This window comes from Tenrec ecaudatus, chromosome 1 (genome assembly GCF_050624435.1).
Source record: "Tenrec ecaudatus isolate mTenEca1 chromosome 1, mTenEca1.hap1, whole genome shotgun sequence".
NCBI lineage: Eukaryota > Metazoa > Chordata > Mammalia > Afrosoricida > Tenrecidae > Tenrec > Tenrec ecaudatus.
Window position 1 is genome coordinate 124278691 of NC_134530.1, and position 25030 is coordinate 124303720.

At 40.1% G+C, this 25030-nt stretch overlaps 1 protein-coding gene across 1 annotated transcript; it reads left to right on the top strand.

The window, feature by feature from the left end:
• The first annotated feature begins 1485 nt into the window (after positions 1-1485).
• On the top strand, positions 1486-18712 carry BRDT (bromodomain testis associated). The gene is made up of 15 exons (XM_075539720.1): positions 1486-1680; positions 2248-2385; positions 2757-2868; positions 3715-3887; positions 4911-5243; positions 6001-6129; positions 7034-7183; positions 7738-7904; positions 7995-8275; positions 8367-8480; positions 8559-8714; positions 10632-10690; positions 16867-17072; positions 18037-18217; positions 18641-18712. The coding sequence occupies exons 1-15, from the start codon at positions 1492-1494 to the stop codon at positions 18710-18712; spliced, it is 2460 nt and encodes an 819-aa protein (XP_075395835.1). The 5' UTR covers positions 1486-1491.
• The last annotated feature ends 6318 nt before the right edge of the window (positions 18713-25030 follow it).

The window sequence follows — 25030 nt, forward strand, 5'->3', positions numbered from 1 at the left end:
ATTTCTAGTCCTTGTGAAAAATCAGCTGTTGCTAGGAGAATGGGTTTGCATTCTTCATTCTGTTCCGTTGATCTGTGTGTCTTTCAGTGTACAGCACCAGGTGGCTTGGGCTGTTGTGGATGTGTAGTAGGCTTTGACCTTGGGGATGATTAGGACTCCTCCTTTGTTCTCTTTTGAAAGTATTTTATTTTAGATGTAACAATACACCCCAAGGGCACCCTGGCACCCTAGTGTTTATTTACAAGTTGGGCTGCGCTCTTAAAGGTCAGCAGTTCAAAACCCCCAGCCAGTTTGCTGGCGAAAGTCTAGACTTTCTCCTCCTATCCACAGTTACAGTCTGGAAAACTCACGGGGACAGTTCTGCCCTTCCCTACAGACGGCATCATGGTCAAGCAGCATCGACTTTTAAAGAATGGCATTTTTAACACTTGACATTTTTCTTTCTTTTGTTTTTTAATAAATCTTTTTATTGGGGCTTATACAACTCTTATCACAATCCATACATACATCAATTGAGCAAAGCACCCTTATACATTCATTGCACTCGTCATTCTCAAAATTCACTTTCCACTTGGGTTCCTGGAATCAGCTCCATTTCCTTTTTTTCCCCCTCCCCCTCCCTCCCTCCTCCCCTCTTCCCCCTGCTCCCTTAATAGTTTATAAATAATTATTTTATCTTATCTTACACTGCCCGGCGTCTCCCCTCACCCACCTTCCCATTGCCCATCTCCCAGAGAGGAGGTTACACGTAGATCTTCAAGATCGGTTCTCCCTTTTTACACCCCCTTCCCTCCCGGTGTCGCCATTTCCACCGCTGCTGTTGAGGGGTTCATCTGTCCTAGATTCCCTGTGTTTCCAGATCCCTACTGCACTGCTGTACATCCTTTGATATAACCAGGTCCGCAAGGTAGAATTGGGGTCATAATTGGGAGGGGAGGAAGCGTTCAAGAACTAGAGGAAGGTTTTGAGTTTCATTGAACCCTGAGTGACTCATCTCCTCCCCAACATTTTTCTTTCTAATGAATCAGGTTTAAAACCAAATCTTGACTGGTTGAAAACCACCTTGATTAGCCAGAAAATTCCATTGCTTTGACTTTTTTTTCCCTTCATTGAATTATTCAGTTCTAGAATGCCTTTATATTAACATTGCGTTTCACATTCTCTGTCCTTGGCTTGTTTGTTTTGAGACGTCGATTGATGCGTGCTTTAGAAAAGCAGAAGGGGTTACTGTTAAGGTTCTAAGCCGTTTAACCCCTCCCAAGTGAAGGTGTGTAGAACGAATCCTTAGTGGTTGTATACGCATAGATTTGGGTTGCCAAAATTGATTGTTGTTACTTTTTTTTGTGACCACCTTAGTCCTGTTATATTTAGAAATACCATACCGGTCATTAAAAACATAATGCTATCCTTTTGAGTAGCCATTTAAAAGTGCTGTTTTTTTCAGGACATTGATTTGTGGGCTCAGAACAGCAGCATTTGGAGCAGTTACAGATGTCTCTACGGAACTGTACAGCAGCTATTGTTAACCCCCCTCCACCAACATTCATGGATCCTCAGAAAAATGGGCGCTTGACAAATCAACTGCAGTATCTACAAAACGTTGCCCTGCCTGCTTTATGGAAGCACAAGTTTTCTTGGCCTTTCCAGCAGCCTGTAGATGCGGCGAAGATGGGGTTGCCTGTAAGTGTGTCTTATATAAGTGGAAAAGAAAAGCTCTGCAAAACCTTCTGTAAGAAATCAACTAGTTGTCTTTAATCGTATAAAATACCTTTAATTTAGTGACCTCCTAATTTATTCAACACTGTCAAAGGAAACTATCCTATTGATGTTTTTTCCTAATTCAAGTTTATTTTCTGAACATTGACATTCTTATGCTAAAAGTTTATAAGAATTGTAATTCTATATTTTTACACACATATGTACATTTTGTCCCAAAATTGCCACTTACAAAATCACCTCACAGGGGAAGAGTGAGGTTGATAAACAAAGGCAGGATGCACACCGAATATGTGTTAAAAAAAAAACTTTTAAAAAGTACGGTGTGTGTACTTTCTTATTTGACCTTGTAATCCTGTGGCAATAAGCTCTGTTTTTCTCATTACTAAAGGTTTTGGTTTCCCGAGGAGGGGTTTTTGGAAGTTATATATTGTTTTTTAGAGTAACAGATATATGTGTGGTTTTCTTTGCCCCCAGTAGTTATAGGCATTCATTTTTATTATGAACATAATTTCTTCTTCAAATTTACAGGACTATTATGCTATTATAAAAAATCCTATGGATTTAACTACAATTAAGAAGCGTTTGGAGAATAAATATTATTTGAAGGCTTCAGAATGTATAGACGACTTCAATATAATGTTCACGAATTGTTTTTTATATAACAAGGTGAGTAAACTTTTTGTTATAATTGCGAATTATCTGCTATTGCCTACAGATAATGTAAACAAAGATGCTGGCTTTGGATGTCAAGTCTTGATTTGGGGCATTTCATGCATCGTTTCCATTGAATTTTGTTATTTTCACACAGTGGTAGGATTAATTGGTTTGTGCTCAGAGAGGCATACAAGATCTCTAGAAGTTGAAAGGCTCACTAGAGTTTAATATATGAGCCACTTCATGATTTTCTAGACTTAATTTTGATATAAATATTACCTTGGATACCATGCCACTCCTACTGAGCAGTGTGACATTCCTACAGACATTCGCGATGGTGACCATATCATACAACCTTATGGAGTGTTTCATGTATTTTCTAGCCTGAAAATGACATTGTTTCAATGGCACAAACTCTACAGAAGTTGTTTTTGTATAAATTATCTCAGATGCCACAGGAAGAACAAGTTGTCGGTGATGAAAGAATGAAACCAGGTAGGCTAAAACGTTTGTGTCTACGAGATGTGTGTGTCCCTGTCTTAAATACGGCCATGAGGTCACGTCCGTGTGCATCTTAGCCCTACCAGTGTCAGAAGACAGCCAATAGGGTTGGACAAGAGCAGCATCGGAGCTTCCTCTGAAGTGCTTGGCCCTCACAATTAGAAGAGTGGAATGCTTTAGTAGGGGGGTGGACTGTGACTAGGGGTTTTAAAGTAATAGAAGATTTTAAAGTGATGGAATCCAAATATCTCAAGTCATGGCATCCTCTGAGAAAATACAGGGCAGAACTGTTTGTGTGACAGAGTTGTGTGAAGGACATATTGAGGATCAAGTGTGCACCTGTTTTGTGACAACCAGTGATGGTTGATCTGTATCAATTTTGGAGTTTATGGGTGTACATGTGGAATATACTGAAAATATCATATGGTATCAAATAGTTTGTCTTTCAGAGTGCCCGCACTGTTGGCTGGGGTCCACAGGTACCTGACACTGGCCACAGAACTTTGTATGAGATTAGTACCCCTTTAAATAAAATTAATGAGGCTGCCATGAATAATGTATTCTGAAATCCTCAAAATTATATGAAAAGTATTCATTCCAAAAAGAAAGAAAGAAAGGCCCTGTAAATCTCTATAAGAAGTAAATTAGTAGTCTCTAACAGTATAAAACACTCTTATCAACAGTGTGAGGTGTGTCAAAGAGGAATGGAAATCTATATTACAATGTTTATATTGCTAAAACCTGACTGAAATCAATTACAGTAGGATAATAAGGGATGAAATGATGTTTGCTCTATGTTTTACTCACTTGAATATTTGACCCTGTTTCAAATTTTATTAGGCACACAAAAGGATATGGTGGTTTCTTCTGACAAAAAAAAAACATTCCAGAAAACACCAGAAACTTTGCTCCAGAAGCAAAGGATTCCCGCTGCGCCTCTGAAGACACCGACCCCCCCGTCAGCCATGACCAAAGGACTGCTCCCTAGCTCGACCTCACAGACGGCGGCCCACGTAAGCTTATTAGAGTTTTTAAATCACTGGCTCTTGAAAGCCCCAATGTAAGTTTGGATGTAGTAACATTTATAACTCCTTTTAAATTGATATTGAAAATTGTCTTCAGCATGCAACACACATCTTGTCATATTGTATCTCTGTCAAAGGCGTCTACACAGTGGATTCATAACAACACAGGATATTAAGCAAATTTTAGACAGATCCTAGGTAGCATTTTAACTAGTTTAATACTCTCTGAAGTGTTGCTATCAGAAGTTGTTCAAGGGCAGAGTTCAGGAGACTTGCTGGTAGGTGCTGTTCAGTTGGACTTGACTCAGCAGCACAATGTACACTAGAATAGAAGCTGCCGGGTCCTGGGCCATCCTCACAATTGTCCTTTGAGCCACTGTGTCAAACTATCTAGTCACGAGTCTTCCTTTGTCTTTTCTTTTCTGCACTTCTACTTTACCAAGCTTGATGTCCCTTTCTAAGGACTAGTCTTTCCAGATAACGTGTCCCAAATATACGAGGCGAAGTCTCGCTATCCTTCTCAGGAGCGTCTGGCTGTACTTCTTCTGGGACCGATTTGTTTGTCCTTTTGACAGTCCATTCTACTTTCAATATTCTTCACGAGCACTAAGGTTCAAGGGCATCAATTACGCCTGCATTATTCAGCGCCCAACTTTCACATGCGTGTGAGGCGATTGCAAATACCATGGCTTGAGTCAGGAACACCTAAGTCCTTTAGCCATTCAACACTAGTCCTTTGCAGGGAGTGTTCCGATGCGCGGAGGAAGGCAGAGCAGGGAAACCCTCTGGCACATAGGGTGCTATCAGTTGGAGCCAACGTGGTGATGGCACCAAACAACTCTGCCCTAAAGGGTCACAATGATCCGGATTTGGTCATTGACTTGGGCTTTTTAAAAATAGGCAACAGTGCATGTCCTAGGTAATTTTAGAAAAAAACCCTATAGGCTAATGATATAAAAAAAAAAAGTTTGCCAAGCCTTGCTCTGAATGTAACTATATATTTTGTTTTAGGTTACAAAGGGTGTGAAGAGGAAGGTAGAAACAAGTACAGCTCCAGGAGTTAAAGAAAATGGGGAACCTTCTTCCACATTTACGGCGAAAAAACCGAGGACACTGCCGTCTGTGAAAGCGACAGTGCCGAAGGCCCTTTTGCCCGATTCTCAGCACCAACATAAAGCTACAATGGGGCAATTACAGCACTGTAGGGAGATTCTCAAAGAAATGTATGCAGAGAAACACTGCGCGTACGCGTGGCCCTTCTACAAGCCTGTGGACGTTCAGGCTTTGAGACTTCATGACTACTATGACATTATCAAATATCCCATGGATCTTGGAACTATTAAGGTAAATGTCCTGGATTATTATAGTAATTTCCTTGGAGAGAAATGTAAAATCAGAAGAAGGTCATTAAAATAGTCAAAGCACCAGAAATGTATTATTGGTAACATTCAGAAACAATCTTTCAAACACATCCTAGCTCCTCGCGATTCCTGCAATCCTTGATGTGCCTTGGTTGCATTACTGTAACCTCTGCCCGAGTCTGCACTTGGCTTTCCCCTCCCCTCTCCTCCATTAAAAGGACCCCAGACACTGGATGCAGTTGCGCTCTCTTCCAGAGTGCCCTCATGCTAGCTCCCTCTTCAAAGACACTACTTTCAAACACGTTAATATTCACTGGCACCAAGGGTCGTGGGAGCTGGAGACATAGCTGTTCAAAATTATATACTTTGTAAAATACTAATTTAGAAATACTGTCTTCTACCTTGTACTGCCCAGAATCTTTTTCTTAAAACCATAGTCCTTGATTTGATTTCAAGGGTTCATCTGTGAACTGTTGCCCTACTAAAAAACTTGTCTACTCAAGACGAGCTAAAAACACTGTTGATTTTTTTTTGGTGATTGCCTCCTTGTCAAAACACTGGGACTTTCAAAGTCTGAAGGTGTTCAGTGAATATATAAGAATTTAGACATTTGTCAAATTTGGATTGTGGGATTTTTAAAGTACTTTTTGTATGTTTAAATTATTTCAAAATATAAGTGCTGAAGTCAATATTGAATTGAACTGCATTGTTCAGATTTCTTGTAATTTTCCTTTATTTAGCAAAAAATGGACAACCAAGAATATGAGGATGCCTTTGCATTTGCTGCAGATGTTAGACTGATGTTCATGAATTGCTACCAATATAATCCTGTAGATCATGAAATCGTGAAAATGGCGAGCATGCTCCAGGTAAGTAGTTATTGTGCTTCGTGTTTTCCAGGGAACATAATTTAGAATTTTAGAACCACAAATTGAGAGTTAAAGAATAAATATGGGCACATACCCAAGCCCAGTTAGTAAACACCAGTTTGGGAAGTTATACTCTTTAAACCATGGGCTTTGAGTTTCACGTCTTAATTTCTGGAAAACATTTTGCTAGCAAATATTTTAATGACATTGGATACTAAGGAGATTGGGGAACTATTGGTGCAGAAGGGGACACAGTTAATATGTCAGATAGGGTTGACTGGAGTCCATATCTCATTAAAAGCAATGCCATGCTAGACTGGAGTGTGTACACTGGTACAGATAAGAGCTGGAAACACAGGGAATACAGGATAGATGAACCCCTCAGGACCAATAATGAGAGAAGCGATGCCAGGAGGGCAAGGGAAAGATGGGGGAAGAAGGGGAGAAATGATTACAATGATCTATATATAACCTTCTCCCTGGGGAACGGACAACATAAAAGTGGGTGAAGGGAGACATCGGTCAGTGCAAGAAATGACAAAATAATATATAAATTACCAAGGGTTCATGGGAGAAGGGAGGGGGAAAATGAGAAGTTGATACCAAGGGCCCAAGTAGAAAGCAAATGTTTTGAGAATGATGATGGCAACAATGTACCAATGTGCTTGACACAATGGATGGATGTGTGGATTGTGATAAGAGTTGTATGAGCCCCCAATAAAATGATTTAGAAAAAGAAAGTAAGGCTGTGGAGTTTTGAAGATGGGTCATTAGGAGCTAGAAGAATGATTTATCTTTGAGGGTGTGGGACACGGGAATTCTGACTAAACGCTGATGCTGAAAGATTACCTTTGTTAATCAAAAATGCAGGAAATAGTCACAGTCTGATTTTTTTCTATGATAGGATGTTTTTGAAATGCATTTTGCAAAGATCCCAGATGAACAAATGCCTGTATGTTATGTCAAAACAGAAAACACAAAAGCACCTGGTGGAAAAAATACTAGTGACTCTTCCAGTAATTATAAAGAAAATATTGTGAAACTTCAGAAGCAGGTACTTGTATTGATACAAACTTTGATATTCCTTTCTATGAGCTCCAAATTGTTCTTGTAGAATAAGACATTGTATTTCGTTCGCTTGGCAACTTAGTTAATTTACCTACTAAAAGTTTGTCTTTAATCTTGTTATTCATATGCTTAATCATAATAACTTGTGGTAAATATTGAAACAACTTATATGACGCAGCCTAAGATCTTTTATGGGTGAAATCATTATTTAACATTTGCCACCTGTTGTGATAATATGTTAACCTGTTATGAGCTCAAACTTGAAGAACTGATTTATTAAAAACTAAGACTAGCAGGGAATGTTAATTATTTTCTGTTAAATATTTGTTGCCTTCATATCTATGGGTTGAGTACATGATAGTGTGTGTCATTTAATATATTCATTTCAAAATAACAAGTTAGGGAAGTGAAATAACTTGAAGGAAATGTAATGTGACTTTCATTCACAAAGATACTCTGGACTTTTGAGTACCTTGATTTTTATCTAGTGTCTTTAATTATTTGGATCCATAAATGTTTAAAGATATTTTCCTTTTGTAGGTTAAAACTTTACATCAGCAGCTGCAAGTTCTGTCCCAGGATTCTGTCCATAAGCTAAATAATGAGAAGTCTAAAACAGAAAAGACAAAGGAAAAGTTTAATAACAGAGATGAAAAGCCAAGGGAAGAGTTTAAGCAAATAAAACTAAATGAAAATTCCAAGAACAGGTAATTTGGATTATTAAAACCGTTATGGTGGCTTATTAAAACATGTTATTATCTCAAATAAATGAAAACTAACTGTAATTTTTATTACAGACAATCAAAGAAGAAACAAGTTTCTTCTCTGACATCTGAAGATGAAGATAATGCTAAGCCCATGAATTATGATGAGAAAAGGCAGTTAACTTTAGATATCAACAAAGTTCCTGGAGATCAACTTAAGCAAATAGTTCGTATAATAGAGTTAAGAGAGCCTTCATTGAGAAACTCCAACTCTGATGAGCTAGAGGTGGACATCGAAACACTGAAAACATCAACGTTGAGAGAACTAGAAAAATATGTTGCAGCGTGTCTAAGACAACAACGAAAACCTCATGGTAGGCATTTCTCTGGTATGTTTCTATAATCAGTGTGCGATGTGTGTTAGTGTTTGGTTATACATTGTTCTTTCTCTCCTAAATTACACAGTCAAAAAAACAAGGACTTCCAAAGAACGTGCACCTCCAAAGAGACAGGAGGAATTGGAAAAACGGTTAATGGATGTCAATGATCGGTTAAGTTCTGGAAAAAGCCAAACCAAAGGTAAGTGATAGCTTCTACGTAGATGTTCCTGAGACTATTTAACTGGACTGGTTCTTAATGTGTTTTTGTGTCTTGTAGCTGAGAAAAGTCAACCAGCCCCTGCGATTGTGAGTGTGTCACGACTGAGTGACAGCAGCAGCAGCAGTAGCAGCAGCTCCTCCTCGTCCGAGTCTGACAGCAGCTCTTCCTCCTCCTCCTCGTCCGAGTCTGACAGCAGCAGTGACTCTGAATCAGGTCAGCTGTCTCCCGAATTGTTCATCTGCTCAGGGGAATTCTCTCTTCCAATCCTGAGACTTAACCTTTTAAAGAAATATTTGTCACTTACCCAGATCCTGTCATTTGGACGTCACACTTCGTATTTAATCACATGTAGACAATTTTAATATTTTCTTAAAATAGACACTGTCTTAAAGGAAACTTTAACCAATGTGACTTTGTCCAGATCAGAAACTAACAGCTGAATATCATTTTGATTCCTAGAATGCATAATTTTCATCTTTTCTAATTTCTAATAGAGGAAGCTTCTGAGGCACTGGGTTAGACAGTTTGTTTTTTTTTAATCTAGTTTACTGATTTTCAAAGACAGCTCTAGATGGGCTTTTCCCAATTCCTTGATATTATTGACTTGTTGCCCTTAGGGTTATTTTAGATTATGAGATTGAAAGTACTGAAATCATTTTTGAGTGTACTATTAGTAGTGTTATGACTCTTTATACCATATTACTTAAACTGTTACCATTAATGAAGTTTCAAACATAAGATTATGTGATTTTAAAAACTATCTATCAATCCATTCTGCAGAGCATTGATTTCTAAGGAAAGGTTTATTTTAAAATATAGAAAATTCATATTAAGTAATTCTTATCATTCCAAACAACACATTAAATCAGTTTTATGGAAGCGTTCAGATGAAATCCAAAGTCTATGAAAAATAAAAATGAGAACTATGTAAGCTAGACACAGTACTTTATTACCAATTTCAATGTAATTTAATTATCTTTTTGACTGGCATCAGGGTATGCAAATAGTCATGTGCAGATAAGTCAAGAACATTTATTAAATATTGGTATAAATATAAATCCCTTTCAAAAAATAATTAAATGTCAGATCAAAAATGTTAATGAGGCTTTAGAATAAAATTCGTTCCAGAGGCACATGTTGGCTAGACTGTGCCAGTATGAGCTTCCAAGCTTTGGAAAGTTTCCCAGAGCCCAGTAACTTCTTAAGAGATGTACTAGGGAATAACTACACCCACTCCTCACTGATTGAACACGGTTAGATTTTAAGAACAGGTTATTTTGCAAAAATCAGTGTTATTTGCAAATAAAGGATGAGCTCCTCAGGTCACAAATAGAGAACAACTACACCAAATTAAATCATATTATAGAATGGCCAAACCACTGATAGTCACGACTCAGTAAAGTTGATTCATTACCTGGAATAATAGAATTCTTACCATTGTAGATTGTTGGATAAGAAGATTGTCGATAGTGAAGAAGAGCGGTAACAGCTATAATCCTGTTAGCTCATGTTAGTGTGAAAGCATATTTTCCAGGAGAGTTTCAACTTTAATGGTTAAACAGTTAAACACAAAGAGATTCAATATCATGGCATCAACTCATTTTTCTTTACGGGGCTAAGATTTAAAATGAATTTCTCACCTTATCCTTTGGACTTTGGTTAGCCTTAGTGCATTGTTCAGGCCTTCTATAGAAGAGACAAGAATGGCCCCTATCATCCAAGACCAAAAGGACTGAGTTAGCTCAAGCCTAGATTATTTCAAGCTTTTTTGGATGGTGGTTTAGTTCAGGAAGTACGCAAGGACAGTCTTAGGATAATCTATGCATTCACACTAGTCAATTGGAGACCAATGGATGCATCCTTTAAAATACAATGTAACGTCAATTAGCGCCTCGTCCAAGCACTGTGGTTCAGAGTGCTTACTAAACCCACAGAAAATTAAGCTTAATAAAAAAATTATACATTGAGGCCCATGTTTGGGCCTTAGAAAAAGTGATACGTCTTGTCACAAACATTTTTTAATTGTGTCTGTGGAATGTTAGAAATGTTGGCTAATCTAGAGAGGGCCCAAACTCTAAGACTATTCTGAAACTGGCAAATCTTGAAATCCATTTTTACATCTGTTTGCAGAGCTATTGCCTGAATCTACTGCAGAAAAACAGAAAGATCCTTCTAAAGAGAACCTAAAGGTAAGTACATTCTTTACTATGTATTCTTTAATACTTTAAATGTTAAAACAATCTGTTTAATGTTATAATACAGCTTCACTACAGTGTGCCTTAGAAGCGACTTGATATCATTTGGTTTTGTGTCAGTTTACCGAACCCGAATTTGTTGATTTAGGCCCACCCCCAGCCCCCTTCCTAAGGTTAGCAAAGAAAGGGCAATGGTTGATATCAAAACTCAGTTGCGATTCACTGAAAAACATTTGAAAACGAGTTGTTGATAGGAACTGTTGGGTCAATTTCAGCTGCTAGTGAGTGGCCCATGTGACAGTTGAGCTGCCTTAAAGGGGTTTGTAGGTCTTTGTCCTACAGAGCCACGTGACGAGGTCCCAGCACCACGTTCTGTTTCTCAGCAGAAACATCCAGCCGATTCTGACTCACAGCGACCCCATGGGGCAGCGCAGAACTGTCCCTGTGGTTTTCAAAGGTTGCAAGTCTTTATAAAAACAGAAAACCTCTGCTTTCGCCCTCAGCGTGGCTGACCTTGTATTCAGCCCCTCAAGGTGTTCTGAGCTCCTTGAGAATACAACTGAGAAACGCAATGTGCAATTCCCGCATTGTGTCTTCAGTGTCATTCCTGTAGTGCTGTGGGTCAGTGAGGGACATCTTCTGTGTCTAGTGGCAGGGGCTGCGGCCTTATGGTCTGCTCTGTGGATTGGCTGCTCTGAGCAGGGATATCGTCCTCAAGGCTTGGCGGGCCAGGATGTGCTCCACTCTCTCTCCCCCTTCATTTGCTCCTGTGTGCTCTAATCAGACATGGCCCTCTCCCCTAGCCGAAGCTTCAGTGCTGTCAGCTTCAGAATTCAATTCTGAAGTGAATTTTTGGGGGGAGGAGTTGGGAATTCCCACATACCGGCATGAAGCAGGGAACCAGTAAAGAGGTCTGAACGGCTGGCCCCAATCCCAACTACTGGGCAGCATCCCCTCTTTCTTTTTCTATGCACATTATCTGAATAACTTTCCCTCTGTGGTTGAAATTGGTGCTTCTTTGTGTTCGCAGGTGAAATCTCCTATGAAAGACACAACCTCGTTTCATCAGACCACTAATTCACGTGGACCACGACCAAACCGTGAAGAAGTGCAGCCATCACAGAGCTCAAGGCACACGTCACCTCTACAAACGCTGCCTCCTTCATGTAAGAATTGACGAACTACTGATTGAGAAAGTGACAGAACATGCCGGCATCTATTTAATGTTTAAAATGAGGACAGGAAGATGGACTGGCGTGCTGTTTCTCAGTCTGGATAGTTCCATTCTCATCAGACGCTCGATGGAAAGAAAAGTGATCAAATAAAAGCGCGCTGTTCATTTGGGCTTTGGAGAGTCATTTCCCAACCAGGAATTCGCATTAGGCCTTGGGATTTGGCCGTTTCTGTTCTCCTTTGGGACAGTACCAGAGACTTGTGCTGAGTTGAACCAAGTTATCACAGTCGCCCTACAAGAAAGCATCTAGGGACCATGGCTCCTGGGTGTTGTTTATACAGAGAGTAGATGACTGGCCATACCTTGTGTTGAGTTATTTTGGTGAGTTCCTGGTGGTGTTTCCTGGTTCCATTCATCCTGTGTCTATTATTCAGTGCCCCGTGGCAGTTAGAAGCTTTTACAGTGTAACCCATCAAAACAAAACCCATTGTCACTGAATTCAGGATAAAGTACTGGTAGATGCTCTTGTATCTTCCCAAGGGCCTCCAGAGGGCAGTGTTGCCCACTCTGGAAAGTGGACTGTAAAGGGAGTGCTTAGCTGGTAATCAAACGGCTACTCTCTTAGCACTGTGAACAAATTTTTCAAAACCTAAAGTTGATCTGCCTCAGCAGTAGGTGACACTATGCCCAAGGGCATATACATGAGCACAGCTCACAGTGCGGTGTTTCCAAGTTTTATTCGTACACTGGCATGTCTCCGCACTTCCTGTCTCTTGGTCTTATTTTATTGAGCGTTGTTTATGTACAGTTGTTGAGCATCTCACTATTGTGAGAAGCGCTTCAGTGTACAGGTCTGCTTGTGTGTCTTCCTTCACTTCTGTGAATTGCTGGGTCGTGGTGATTTTGAGTTCACGTTTCTGAGGAATGGCCAAACTCTCTCACACAGTGGCTATACCATTTTACATTCCCACCAACGGTTATTGTTCCTCTCGCCCCCTCTTAAAACGAAATTGCCATTCCAAAAAACTGCCATTCAAAAAGTTCATGAAGGGTGAGGAGAGGGAAAAAAGAGGAGCTGATACCAAAGGCTGAAGTAGAAAGAATGTTTTGGAAATGTTGATGGCGATAAATATACAAGTGTGCTGAATGCAATTAAATGATGGATTGTGAAGAGCACCCTAGTAAAATAAAAAGTCCATGGAAAAAAGTCTCACTCATCTTTTAATTCTACTTTTTCATGGATTTTTTGAGGCCCCCTCACCATTAGATGCATTGGAGTTGTTTGGATTGACATCTCCAGTGGTTAATAAGGAGCCCTGGGACACAGTGGTGAAGGTCTGGTTGGATCGCTACACTTGGCCTTGGGAAAATGTGACTGTCTGCTCCTGGAAAGATTGTCTTGGAAAGGGTCCTTGTTCTGTGTATATTTTATAACTTATCACTTGGGTGTATCAAACAGTTTCGTTTACAACACATGGAGGTTATTTTTTTAGCATGCTGTTGTGGTTAGGTGTTATTGAGGCAGTTCTGACTCGGAGAAGCCTCGCCCACAGGAAGATGAAACACTGCCCACTGCTGTGGTACCCTCCCAATTGTTGCGTTTGAGCCCACGGCTGCAGCCCCTGCGCCATCCAACTTGAATGTTGGCCCTCCACTCTACCAAGCATGATGACGCCCTTTCTGAGGGTCTAGTCTCTCCTGAGAACAGTCTCACATACAGGAGATGAGGTTCTCTCATCCTCACTCCTAAGGAGCATTGTGGCTGTCCTGCCAATACAGATTTGCTTGTTCTCTGGCAGCCAACAGTACTTTCAATATTCATTAAAATGCAGCAATTTTTATTCCGTGCCCCTTACTTATTATCCAGTTTCCCTATGGATTTGAAGCAGTTGAAAATACCATGGCTCGAGCCTTTGTTCTCAAAGTGGTAGCATTCCTTTGCAATACACTAAAGGATCTTGGACAGCAGATTGACCCACTGCAATGGGTCTTTTGGTCTGACGGCTACTTCCATGAGTATTGATTGTGGATCCAAGTAAGACACAATACTTTACCACTTCAAGCTTTTCTCTGTGTGTTATGATGCTACCTATTGGTCCCACTGGCTGTGAGGGACTGGGTCTCTACTTTGAGTTGCCATCCATACTGAAGCACACGTCCTCCTTAAGAGTTGATTAACAAATGTAGAAACTCTTAAGTGTTTGATTGGTCCTCTCTGATATTTTGCTACTAGCTAGGCAAAGACAGGAGAGAATTGATTGCAAATGAAACTTCAAATAAGAAAGCTCAGCTCAAACTGGCTTTAAAAGTAGTTTTGCTGGTATATTTAATTAGTAGACCGAAGGTAGGTCAGTCATTTAAGTGGGATTTGACAAAGGTTCAGACTTTAGGTCTGTACTTAATTTTCTCACAGTGAAAGATGAAATGGTTGACTAGATGCTTCCGCCGCTATCATAGGCTTGGGTGGCTTCTTGTCTTTAGTGCGGTTGGTCCAACAAACCATTTACACATTACATCCCAGGCTTCTCATGAGCTGCTCCTGGGGATCTGCCATCTTAGTTCTTCATCTTTCTCATGGCTAGACCTGCTCTTTCCTAAATGAGTTACGGGTAGGAAGATGGGAGCATCATCATCCAACTGAAAGATTTGCCATAAGAGGGGAAGTCTTGTCATTCCCGGGTTCCAGTTATTACCTGGAGCAGGTCTTCTTTCAAAGAAGACATATTTAAGCACGTCTCTGCCATCAGTCATCAGTGAATAGCGGGTGGCACTTTCTCCCAGTAATACACTTGTGTTAGTCTTCTATGGAACCTTTAAAACAAGGTCTAATCAAAACAGTGGTTTCTGAGGGGGAATTAACTGCCAGGCCAGTGAAATTCATGGCAGAGGGGTCAGCTGAAAGTTTATAGAAACTGTTTTGAGGGGATGATTCTGAAGGAGGCACAAGAGATTATAGGAGTTTATTAGGAAGAGATTAAGAATCGAACTCCTGAAAAGGAGTTTTGTCTACTGTTGACAATGCACCTGCTGGAGACTAGCCATGACTCTCCATGAGAACCTTGTTGGGATATCTTGTCTACCACATTTATCCTGTAAGCAAGATCTTGCCTCTTCAGCTTGTTTTTGGGGCCCAAACTTGCAAAACACCTGCTGGTTGGGGGTGGTGTGAATTGGACAGTGTAAAATAGCTTTAGAAATAATTTGGTTGTGACTCATACCAACCTCACAGGACAGGGGAGAACCGTCCCCCAGGTCTCCAAGGCAGTAACTCCTTCCTGACAGAGAAAGCCTCCTCTTTCTCCCTTGGAGTGGCTGGTGGTTTCCAAATGCTGGCCTTGAAGTTAGCCAGCCCACAGGGTAACCCACTCAGGATACTACCAGGATTTCCCCCAGGACACAGAGGGAAAAGTAAAACAAAGTATCTACTATACTATTTATTGTAGCTCCCCGGTGGCCACTTTGATGCTTTTGTTTGGTAGTTTTCTATGATTTTGTAACAATACTTTGAAAGCTTACAGGATTCCAGTGAGTGAATCACAGTTCATGCTCACACAACAATCAGAATCCTAGGCCAATGCTTACTTTGTAGCAAATCCAGAGTTCAATTTAGAGTGTTCAGAAAAAACGATTAAAGGAATCAAAATTCAGAGAAACATATCTTGGTCATACTATGATTTTTTTTTCATCTAGGTGAACCTCACCAAAACTCAACCACGAAGACAGTTGCAAAGAAACCTGACTGTCTAGTTCCTGGAAAGACGGTAAGAATAGTAAATTGAGCTGCTCTCTCCCTCTTTAAGACGTTGTGCATGGTTATATCACAGACACCTCAGCTTTCCCCCCAAATTGAGCTCTTCAAAAATCTGCTCACAGGAAAACTTAAATTTCAGCAGTGAATTAAGTCCTTTATTTACCACAAATTCTTGCTTGGCCAAACTGCTCTATGTTGAGAAGTTAGGAAGTAGTGAGCCCTAATTTAGAAGAGATTTTGTATGCTTAAACCTAAGTTTGTCTCTCACATTGAAAGCATATCATAAAACTACGTTTTAGCATCACTCTTGGGGTTTTTTTAATAAACCCTTAAGTGTACCAAATATCAGGCAACAGATGTTCTAGATGTCTAAGATACATCAGTTACCATTCGATATTGCTAATATAGAATATATGGATAAGGACCCTGGAAAAGGTGCCTTTTCTGATACTCAACATTTCCCACTGAGCGAGTGAGGTGTCAGCCTGCAGGAGGGGATAAAATGTACAGTGTGAGGAAGTCAGGTCCAACCTCTAGCCGCCATAGCGGTGCAGCAGATCCAGGTCACAGAGTTGTTCCTGCTAGTGCCCTTTGTCAGTCTGTCTCCTCCAAAGTCTTCCTCTTGTCTGCTAACTCTCTGCTCAGAGAGAAGCATGCCGTCCTTCTCAAAAAACGGGTCCCTCCTGGACACTTGCTACGCCTGTGAGCCAAACTAGCCTCATCCTTGCTTCTAAGGAACGTTCTGATTGTACTTCCTCTGAGGCAGATATGCTTGTTCTTCTGGAAGTGCAAGGTCATTTCAACATATATAATGAATGTTCTTAATAGTAATAGTGATTTATTCTCTCTACATGGTCATAAATATCTTGATTACAGTGATGGCTAGTCATTTCTGCAAAGTGCACTTAATATATAGGGACTTCAACAAGTTCATGGAAGAAATGGAATCAGAAGATAATGAAAAATTTCCAAAAGCTTTTTGAAGCCCCTTGTACAGCTTTACACTAAATTAAAATAATTGGCCAACATACTACTTTTATTCAATCACTGATGAATTCTGTTTAGATGATGTGTTCTAATACTTGTATAATGTTTTTCTGACTTTAGTGACCTCTAACTTTAATAAAAACACATCAGGACCTTTTAAAACTTAATTGTATCTATTCCTGGTTCAAAAACGATTGTCCTCATTCAAAAGTTTCAGTGACATCTGTAGAGATAAACTGATTCAAGTGTTTCTTTTAGGACACAAAGATTAAGAATGCAGACTGTTGGAAGAATTTAGGCAAACTTGTCAAAACATCAAATGTACAGAAATCAACAGATAATCTCTTCAGTCAGTTCAGAGAAGCAGCACTAGACAAGAAAGAAAAAGATCGAATTCAAGAGTCAATGCAAAAGCGTCTGGAACAGACCACAGAAGAATTTAACGTAGCTCAAGGAAATCACAAGTAAGTGCCTTTTCTGGGTTGTACCTGGAGCTATTGCCTTATATATTAAATTTCAAGTTTGTCACCTTTCAACCAATTACAATTATCTACATATAACCTCCATGGGGGATGGGCAACAGAAAAGTGGGTGAAGGGAGACGTCAGACAGTTTAAGACATGAAAAAATAATAATAATTTCTAAATTATCAAGGGTTCATGAGGGAGGGGGTAGCGAAGAGAGAGAAGGAAATGAGCAGAAAGCAAATGTTTTGCGAATGATGAAGGCAACAAATGTACAAATGTGTTTGACACAATGGGTGCACATATGGATTGTGATGAGAGTTTTATGAGCCCCAAATAAAATGATCAATTTTTTTTCAAGTTTGTCAAGTGACTAGGATTCAGCTATATTAGTAGCAAATTATAATTGCTAAAAGAATAATATCTGCTTTGAAAAGGACAGAAGTAACCAAGTATATTTAACTAAGCTATTAAAAATATTAATGTTATCAGTTGCCATTGACTGTCTGGTGCATGGCAATCTTAGATATAACAGAGCGAACCATTGCCCGATCCTGTGCTAGGATGAAACAACTGGGATGTTTGACTCTGCTGTTGTGGCTATGTGTCTGTCCATCTAATTAAGGGTTTCATTTTTGTTTGTTTGTATTCTGACCTTCTGTCAAGCAGGACATCCTTTTTTAGTAATAAATTATCCAGTAAAAAATACACTTATTTCCCCCCAAATATCTTAATGTTGCCTTGTAGCTAAGAAGCAAGAGGAGTACTCTGGTCAGTCTTCCAAATCTTTGTCTTTGTGGATATAGGTTTTCCTATGTAAAATTCGACAGAGTAAGAGGAAAACAGAAATATCAGAGTAGGTGAGAAAAGAGATTGAGCACATGATCTCATGTTTGCGATTTAGTAAGGTAGCTCTGTGATAAAAACTTGAATTTAGCCTGACGCTTTCTTTTGTTTCTTCAAGGGTTCTTGGCAATGGATGGACCCCGAAGTCACTTTCAAATACAATGCCGAACAAATGTCATCCAGAAAAGGCAAAAGCAAATAAGCAGTCGTGGGAAACTCAAGAGGAAATCAGGGTCCAGCTCCTCGTTGACCGCAATTTAGCGAGGGAAAGAGAGCAAGAGCGGAGACGGAGAGAAGCAGTAAGTGCACTTTAATGTGGTTTCCTTCTTGTATGGACCGGGTTCTAAAACTCCTAAGTTGATGCAGTCCCAAGAGGCAAGCATAGTGCCACAGTAACACAGCATCAGCCCTGAAGCTGCAAGACTGCCTGTTCCACTCTTTACTAATGGTTTTGTGTGGAGACGTACGCTTCACTTTCTCTTGCGTATATACCTAAGGGTAGAATGCACGTTCATTCATGTTCGTCGTCATACCTACCACCTTGGTCAAGATGGAAATTTTTCTCTTAGCTAGAGAAAGAAGTCAAACATATTCTTTCTGACTTTGTAGGCTTTTTATTTTGGTTTATCTTACAAACTGTTTTAGGAAAAACTAGGTTGTGTTTGAACAGAAATTATGAAATCATGTTACCAATACTCATTTTTATATCCTTCTTTCTACAGATGGAAAATTCCATTGACCTGACTCTTCAGCATGACATTATGACATGGTTTGAAAATTACTGCTGGAGCTGATTGTTGTACAACTCTTTTGAAATACATCTAAATAGACCTATTTCTAAACAAAACTTTGAATAAAATGCCTTATTTCAATTGACCTTTTTAAAAAGTACTTTATTGGGGACTCCTACTGCTCTTATCACCATCCATCCATCCAACCATCCATGTGTCAAGCACATTTGCACATGTGCCGCCATCATCATTTTCAAAGCATTCTCTTCCCACTTGAGCCCCTGATATTAGCTCCCCATTTCTCCCTCTTCCCCCCATCACCTGCCTTCCCTCACGAACCCTTGATAAGTTATAGATTATTTTTTCCATATTTTACATGGCCTCTATCGCCCCCCCTCACTTTTCTGTTATTCCTCTTCCTGGTAGGGGGTTCTAGGTTGATCCTTGTGATCGATTACCCATTTCTCCCCCCCCCCTCCCCTAATCCTCCTGGAATCTCTACTCTCATTGTTGGCCCCGAGGGGTTTATCTATCCTGGATTCCCTGTGTTGCGGACTCTTAACTGAAGTAATGTGCATGCTCTGGTCTAATCTGATTTGTAAGGTAGAATTGAGGTCGTGAAGTGGGGGGAAGGAAGCACCAAAGAGCTAGAGGAAAGTTGTATGTTTCATGGGTGCTGTACTGCACCCTGATTGGCTTCTTCCCTATGATCCCTCTGTGAGGGGATGTCCAATTGTCTACAGATTGGCATAGGGTCTCCACTCCAGCCCATTCACCTAGGGCTGGCCACACCAGAGGACATGCTGTTCCTCACTGTACCATGATGCTATGGGGGACAAAACTAGCGACCCAGTGCGGGGTCTGGCCCCAACACTGAGTGCGTGTGGCAGAGCAGCTGGGGGAGCAAAGTGATGAAACCCCCAGGGAATACCAAAAATACACTTGGGAGACAGAGGGTGGCACCCATCAGACTCGACTGGAAAACACTCCTAAAGGCCAACAAACAGACCTTGAACTATTTATAGGCTTTTCCACTTTTGTCGGTGGCTTTCTTTTTTTTTTTTAAATTGGGGCTCATACAACTCTTATCACAATCCATACATATATCAATTGTGTAAAGCACATTTGTACATTCATTGCCCTCATCATTCTCAAAACATTTGTTCTTCACTTAAGCCCTTGGCATCAGCTCGCCATTCCCCCCTCCCCCTTCCCCACTTCCCTCTCCTTCATAAACCCTTGATAATTTATAAATTATTATTTTGCCATATCTTATACTGTCTGATGTCTCCCTTCACCCACTTTTCTGTTGTCTGTCCCCCAGGGAGGAGGTTATATGTAAATCCTTGTAATCAGTCCCCGCTTTCCACCCGAACCTCCCTCCACCCTCCTGGTATCGCCACTCTCACCATTGGTCCTGAAGGGATCATCTTTCCTGGATTCCCTGTGTTTCTAGTTCCTATCTGTACCAGTGTACATCCTCTGGGCTAGCTGGATTTGTAAGGTAAAATTGGATCATGATAGTGGAGGAGGAGGAAGCATTTAAGAACTACAGGAAAGTTGTATGTTTCATCGTTGCTACGCTGCACCCTGACTGGCGTGTCTCCTCCCCTCGACCCTTCCATAAGGGGATGTCCAGTTGCCTACAGATGGGCTTTGGGTCCCCACCCTGCACTCCCCCTCATTCACAATGATATGATTGTTTTGTTCCTTCGACACCTCGTGATCACACAGGCTGGTGTGTTCCTTCCATGTGGGCTTTGTTTCTTCTGGAGCTAGATGGCCGCTTGTTTACCTTCAAACCTTTAAGACCCCAGACACGATATCTTTTGATAGCTGAGCTCTATTAGTTTTTTTCAGCACCTTTGCTTATGCACCCACTTCAGCGATTGTGTTGGGAAGGTGAGCATGATGGAATGCCAGCTTAATAGAACAAAGTGTTCTTGCATTGAGGGAATACTTGAGTGGAGGCCCAATGTTCATCTGCTACCTTAATACTAAACCTATACATATATTTACATAAATCTATTTCCACATCCCCATATATAAATATTTCTACCTATGTACATGCCCCCATTTAGACCTCTATAAAGGCCTTTTGCCTCCTAGTTCTTTCCTCTATTTCCTTTTACTTTCCTCTTGTCCCACTATCATGTTCAGCCTTCATTTGGGTTTCAGCAATTCCTCTCGGTTACGTTGCCCTTGATCATGCCCCACCAGGTCTCCTACATCCTCTTCACCACGATTTGCATCACTTGTTGCTAGCTTGTCCCTGGGTTGGTTAATACCACTTCTTTCCCCTCACCTTCCCCTCTCCCATGTCCCTCCGGAACTGTCCGGTTGTTTTCTCCTCCAGATTGTTCATCCAGACTATCTTATTTAGACAGACCTGTGGAGATAATAACATGCACAAAAACAAGGCAGAGCAAAACCAAGCAACAAAAGAAAACAAAACAACAACAACACAAAGCCAATGGCTTATGTCTTTAAGTGAATCAACAATGCTGAAAAGAGAGGCAAATGGTAGATTCTTATCAGCCCATCTTTCCAAGTCATTGTCTGGTTTCTAACTGTGATGGTGAAGCACGTCTACATCGGCAAATTTGAAACCATTGATGATCACAGTACTGGGGAAGTTATTGTGAACCTCGCAGGCAAATTAAGCAATCATGGAGTGATCAGCCCTAGATTTGATGTGCAGATCAGAGATCAGGAAAAGTGGCAAAATAATCTGCTCCCCCATCCTACCAGTTTGATTTCATTCCCACCAGCTAGACTAATGGACCAAGAGAAAGTTAGGCAAAAACACACAGGAATGGAAATTCTGGGCTTCTTTTCCTAGAGTTGTAACGCATATAAACAAATAAAATGCCTAATGGACCAAAATCTTTCTAACATGTTTTTAGGTCCCTGGGTAGCTCATGTAATTTCTGCTCCACTTCCGACCTTATGTATAGCAGCAGAACACTCTCTGATGTCCTTCCAGAAGCTTTGCCCCTCAGGTTTGAAGGCACTGGAAATATTTTGAAGTAGAGTTTACCTGAATGCTGTGAACGGAGCAAAGGTTTCCAGCCCTTTGTTTGCTGACGAGGCCCTTTTCTGCATGAGAAGAAAAACCTGCAGACACCCATTAGAAATAGGAACGTAAAGTGTACAAAGTTTTAATCTAGGAAAGACATACGTTGTCAAAATTGATATCGAATGCATAAAAATCAATACCCGAGGCATTAATGAACTGTAGTTAATTGGTACTAGTCATATTTAATCAGCCAGCCTTATAATTTACTTTGCAGGAATGACAAATTCAAGAGGAATGGCATGGCTTCCATTGTTAATAATAACATTTCAATATCTATCTTGAAGTACAATGGTGTCTGTGATCAGAAGCTGTCTAGACAGAGCTGAAAGTCCAAATAATACAACCATTCCAGCTTTTGCACCAACCATTAAGGCTAGTGGTGAAGAAGCTGAAGATTTATACCCACTCCTGCAGTCTGAAACACATCAACCATGCAATCAAGGTGTATTGGTGATTGGAATGCCAAAGTTGTAAACAGAGGAAGGAGCAGTAGCTGGAAAATATGGCCTCGGTGAAAGAAATGAAACAAAATTGTATGATAGCATTTTGCAAGACTAATAACTTTCCCAGATGGAATACACAAGAATCAAATTGACTACATCTCTGGAAAGAGACAGTGGAGAAGCTTAACAGTATCTGCTAAAATAAGGCCAGGGATGCCTTCTAACATGAGTGGCTCATCTGAATCAATGACACCTAACAACAACTAAGTGAAATAAATGACCATGTTCATGAATAGGAAAACCCAATACAGTAAAAATATCAATTCTCTTTAATCACATTCTGTCAAGATATTGGCAAGGTTTTTATAGACATATCAAACATATTCTAAAAGTTAAATGGAATAGAAAATTATGTAAAAAATTAAATAAAAATAATCTTTGCCAAAAAAGAAATAGGAAATTAAAGCCTTACTATAAAGCAATAATAATCAAGAAAGTGTGGTATTAGATAAGAAATAGACATATAATTAAATGGAATTGAGTGAAATAGAGAACCCCAAACTAGAACCATATAAAGATGCTCAATTTATTTTTGATAAAGAAGAATGATAGCTTTTTTCAACAAATGGTGCTGGAACAATTATATATACATGGTGGTGGTAGGGGGCAGGTGGGTTGAGTGGGGGTACCTAACTCTTACACACCTTATACAAAATTAACTTAAAATGGATAAAAGTTGTTATGTATACATATATAACGGTTTGTTTTTTTTAACTTGGGGGGAAAGCTCCAGGACCTATGGCTAGGCATAGAGTTTGGATTTGACACAGCAGCATGATCTATAAATGGAAAATGATTAGTTATATCTAATCAAAATGAAAACCTTTTTCTCTGCAAAAGCCTACAGTCAATATGATGAAAAGTCAATCTACAAACATGGAGAAAATATTTGCAAACCACAGATATGAAGAAAGTACCACAATCTACACTATGGAATCCTGGTGTCATAGTGGTTACATGTTGGGCTGCTAATTGAAAGGTCAGCAGTTTGAAACCAGCAGTAGCTTTGCAAGAGAAAGTTGTAGTTTTCTACTTCCAAAAAGAGTTGGTCTCCGAAATCCACAGGGCACTGTCTTAAAGGGTTACTATGAGTCAGAATTGACTGGATAGTAAGATCTAGAATGTGCATAGAACTAGCAGATGTTGGATCTTGGTTCAAATCTCTTGTCTTGAGGGTACCCAAGAATGATGGCCAGGACCTACCACATACTCACTATTTTAATGCCCTCCTTGCTTCATTATAACAAATACTAATCTGGCAGGCATGACTCCGCTGTTGTGAATGAATATTATTTGAATATTTGCTTATCATTAACTCCCATTGTTTGTGTAAATAATGTCCAGTCACTTAAGAGTTTAATCTGTACAAGTCAACATGTATTGTGGTTCATAGCGGCCTATACTTATATAATTTCCTTTTCTCAACAGTGTTTGAGTTCTTTACCATGGACTAAATTAGTGTTACTATCAATATGTAGTGGTTGCATATTGGTCTGTTAATTGCAAGGTCAGCAGTTTGAAACCACCACAGCTCCGCAGGAAAAGACTGAAATTGTCCTCTCCTGTAAAGATTTGCCAGCTTGGAAACCACAAGGGCAGTTCTACTCTGCAGAATAGGGTCACTATGAGTCAGCACTGACTCGATGGCAGTGAAAGTGATGCCCCAGGGAGATGATTGATAATGCTCTCCAACATAAATTGACAACGATGTCTCTCAGGTGAACTGGAAACATATAGAAACCATAAATGCATGAGTCAATTTTAGGCTTGCACTTAATTCTAGGCCCAATCTAAGAATGAGTTCTTATGACAGCACCCTGATTGATGTTCACCCTCTTTAAGAGAACACTGAGGACATGGGTGTATAGCAAACTGTGGTGAAGAAGACAGATGTGCCGGGCTACCAAAAAGAAGAGCAGCTAGAGTCTTAAAGGCCTATTTTCAAGCAAGCAGCTATCTTAGGGAGGCATCAACTAAGTCCACATGGAAGAAGCTCACCAGCCTGTGATTCAAGTATTGTAAAGTAATATAATCAGAGCTTAACTTGTGAACACTTGGTTTGCAGAAGGCTATGGACCACAGTGGAAGGCCAAAATCCATTTGCAAAAGTTCACAGATGGATTAAACTTCTGGTGAGTCCCCTCTGATCATAGTTGGAGAGATGTGAATAGTCCCATGATCAAACAGAGAGCATTGCAGGTTGATCATGAAAGGTATAGTTAGGTCAAAATGTAATATATATGTAATATATATATATATTAGTGTTTCATCATTTAAAAAATCATTTTATTAGGGGCTCATACAACTCTTATCATAATCCATATATACATCAATTGTGTAAAGCACATTTGTACATTCACTGCCTTCATCATTCTCAAAACATTTGCTCTCCACTTAAGCCCCTGGCATCAGCTCCTCATCCCCCCCTCCCCACTACCCTTCCCTAATAAGTCCTTGATAATTTATTATTTTGTCATATCTTACACTGCCTGACATCTCCCTTCACCCACTTTTTTGTTGTCTGTCCCCCAGGGAGGAGGTTATATGTAGCTCCTTATAATTGGTTCTCCCTTTCCACTCCACCCTGTCTCCACCTTCCTGGTATCGCCACTCTCACCATTGGTCCTGAAGGGATCATCCACCCTGGATTCTCTGTGTTTTCAGTTCCTATCTGTACCAGTGTACATCCTCTTGTCTACCCAGATTTGTAAGGTAGAAGTGGGATCATGATGGGAGGTGGGGGTGGGGAGAACAGAAGCATTTAGGAAATAGAGGAAAGTTGTATGTTTCATCGTTGCT

Excerpts from the sequence above, each read along its gene's own strand:
- BRDT (XM_075539720.1), top strand. The coding sequence starts at position 1,492 with ATGTCTCTACGGAACTGTACAGCAGCTATTGTTAACCCCCCTCCACCA. Across the intron at positions 3,888-4,910 it reads CCTCACAGACGGCGGCCCAC|GTTACAAAGGGTGTGAAGAG; the intron begins GTAAGCTTATTA and ends ATTTTGTTTTAG. Across the intron at positions 17,073-18,036 it reads GTAGCTCAAGGAAATCACAA|GGTTCTTGGCAATGGATGGA; the intron begins GTAAGTGCCTTT and ends TGTTTCTTCAAG.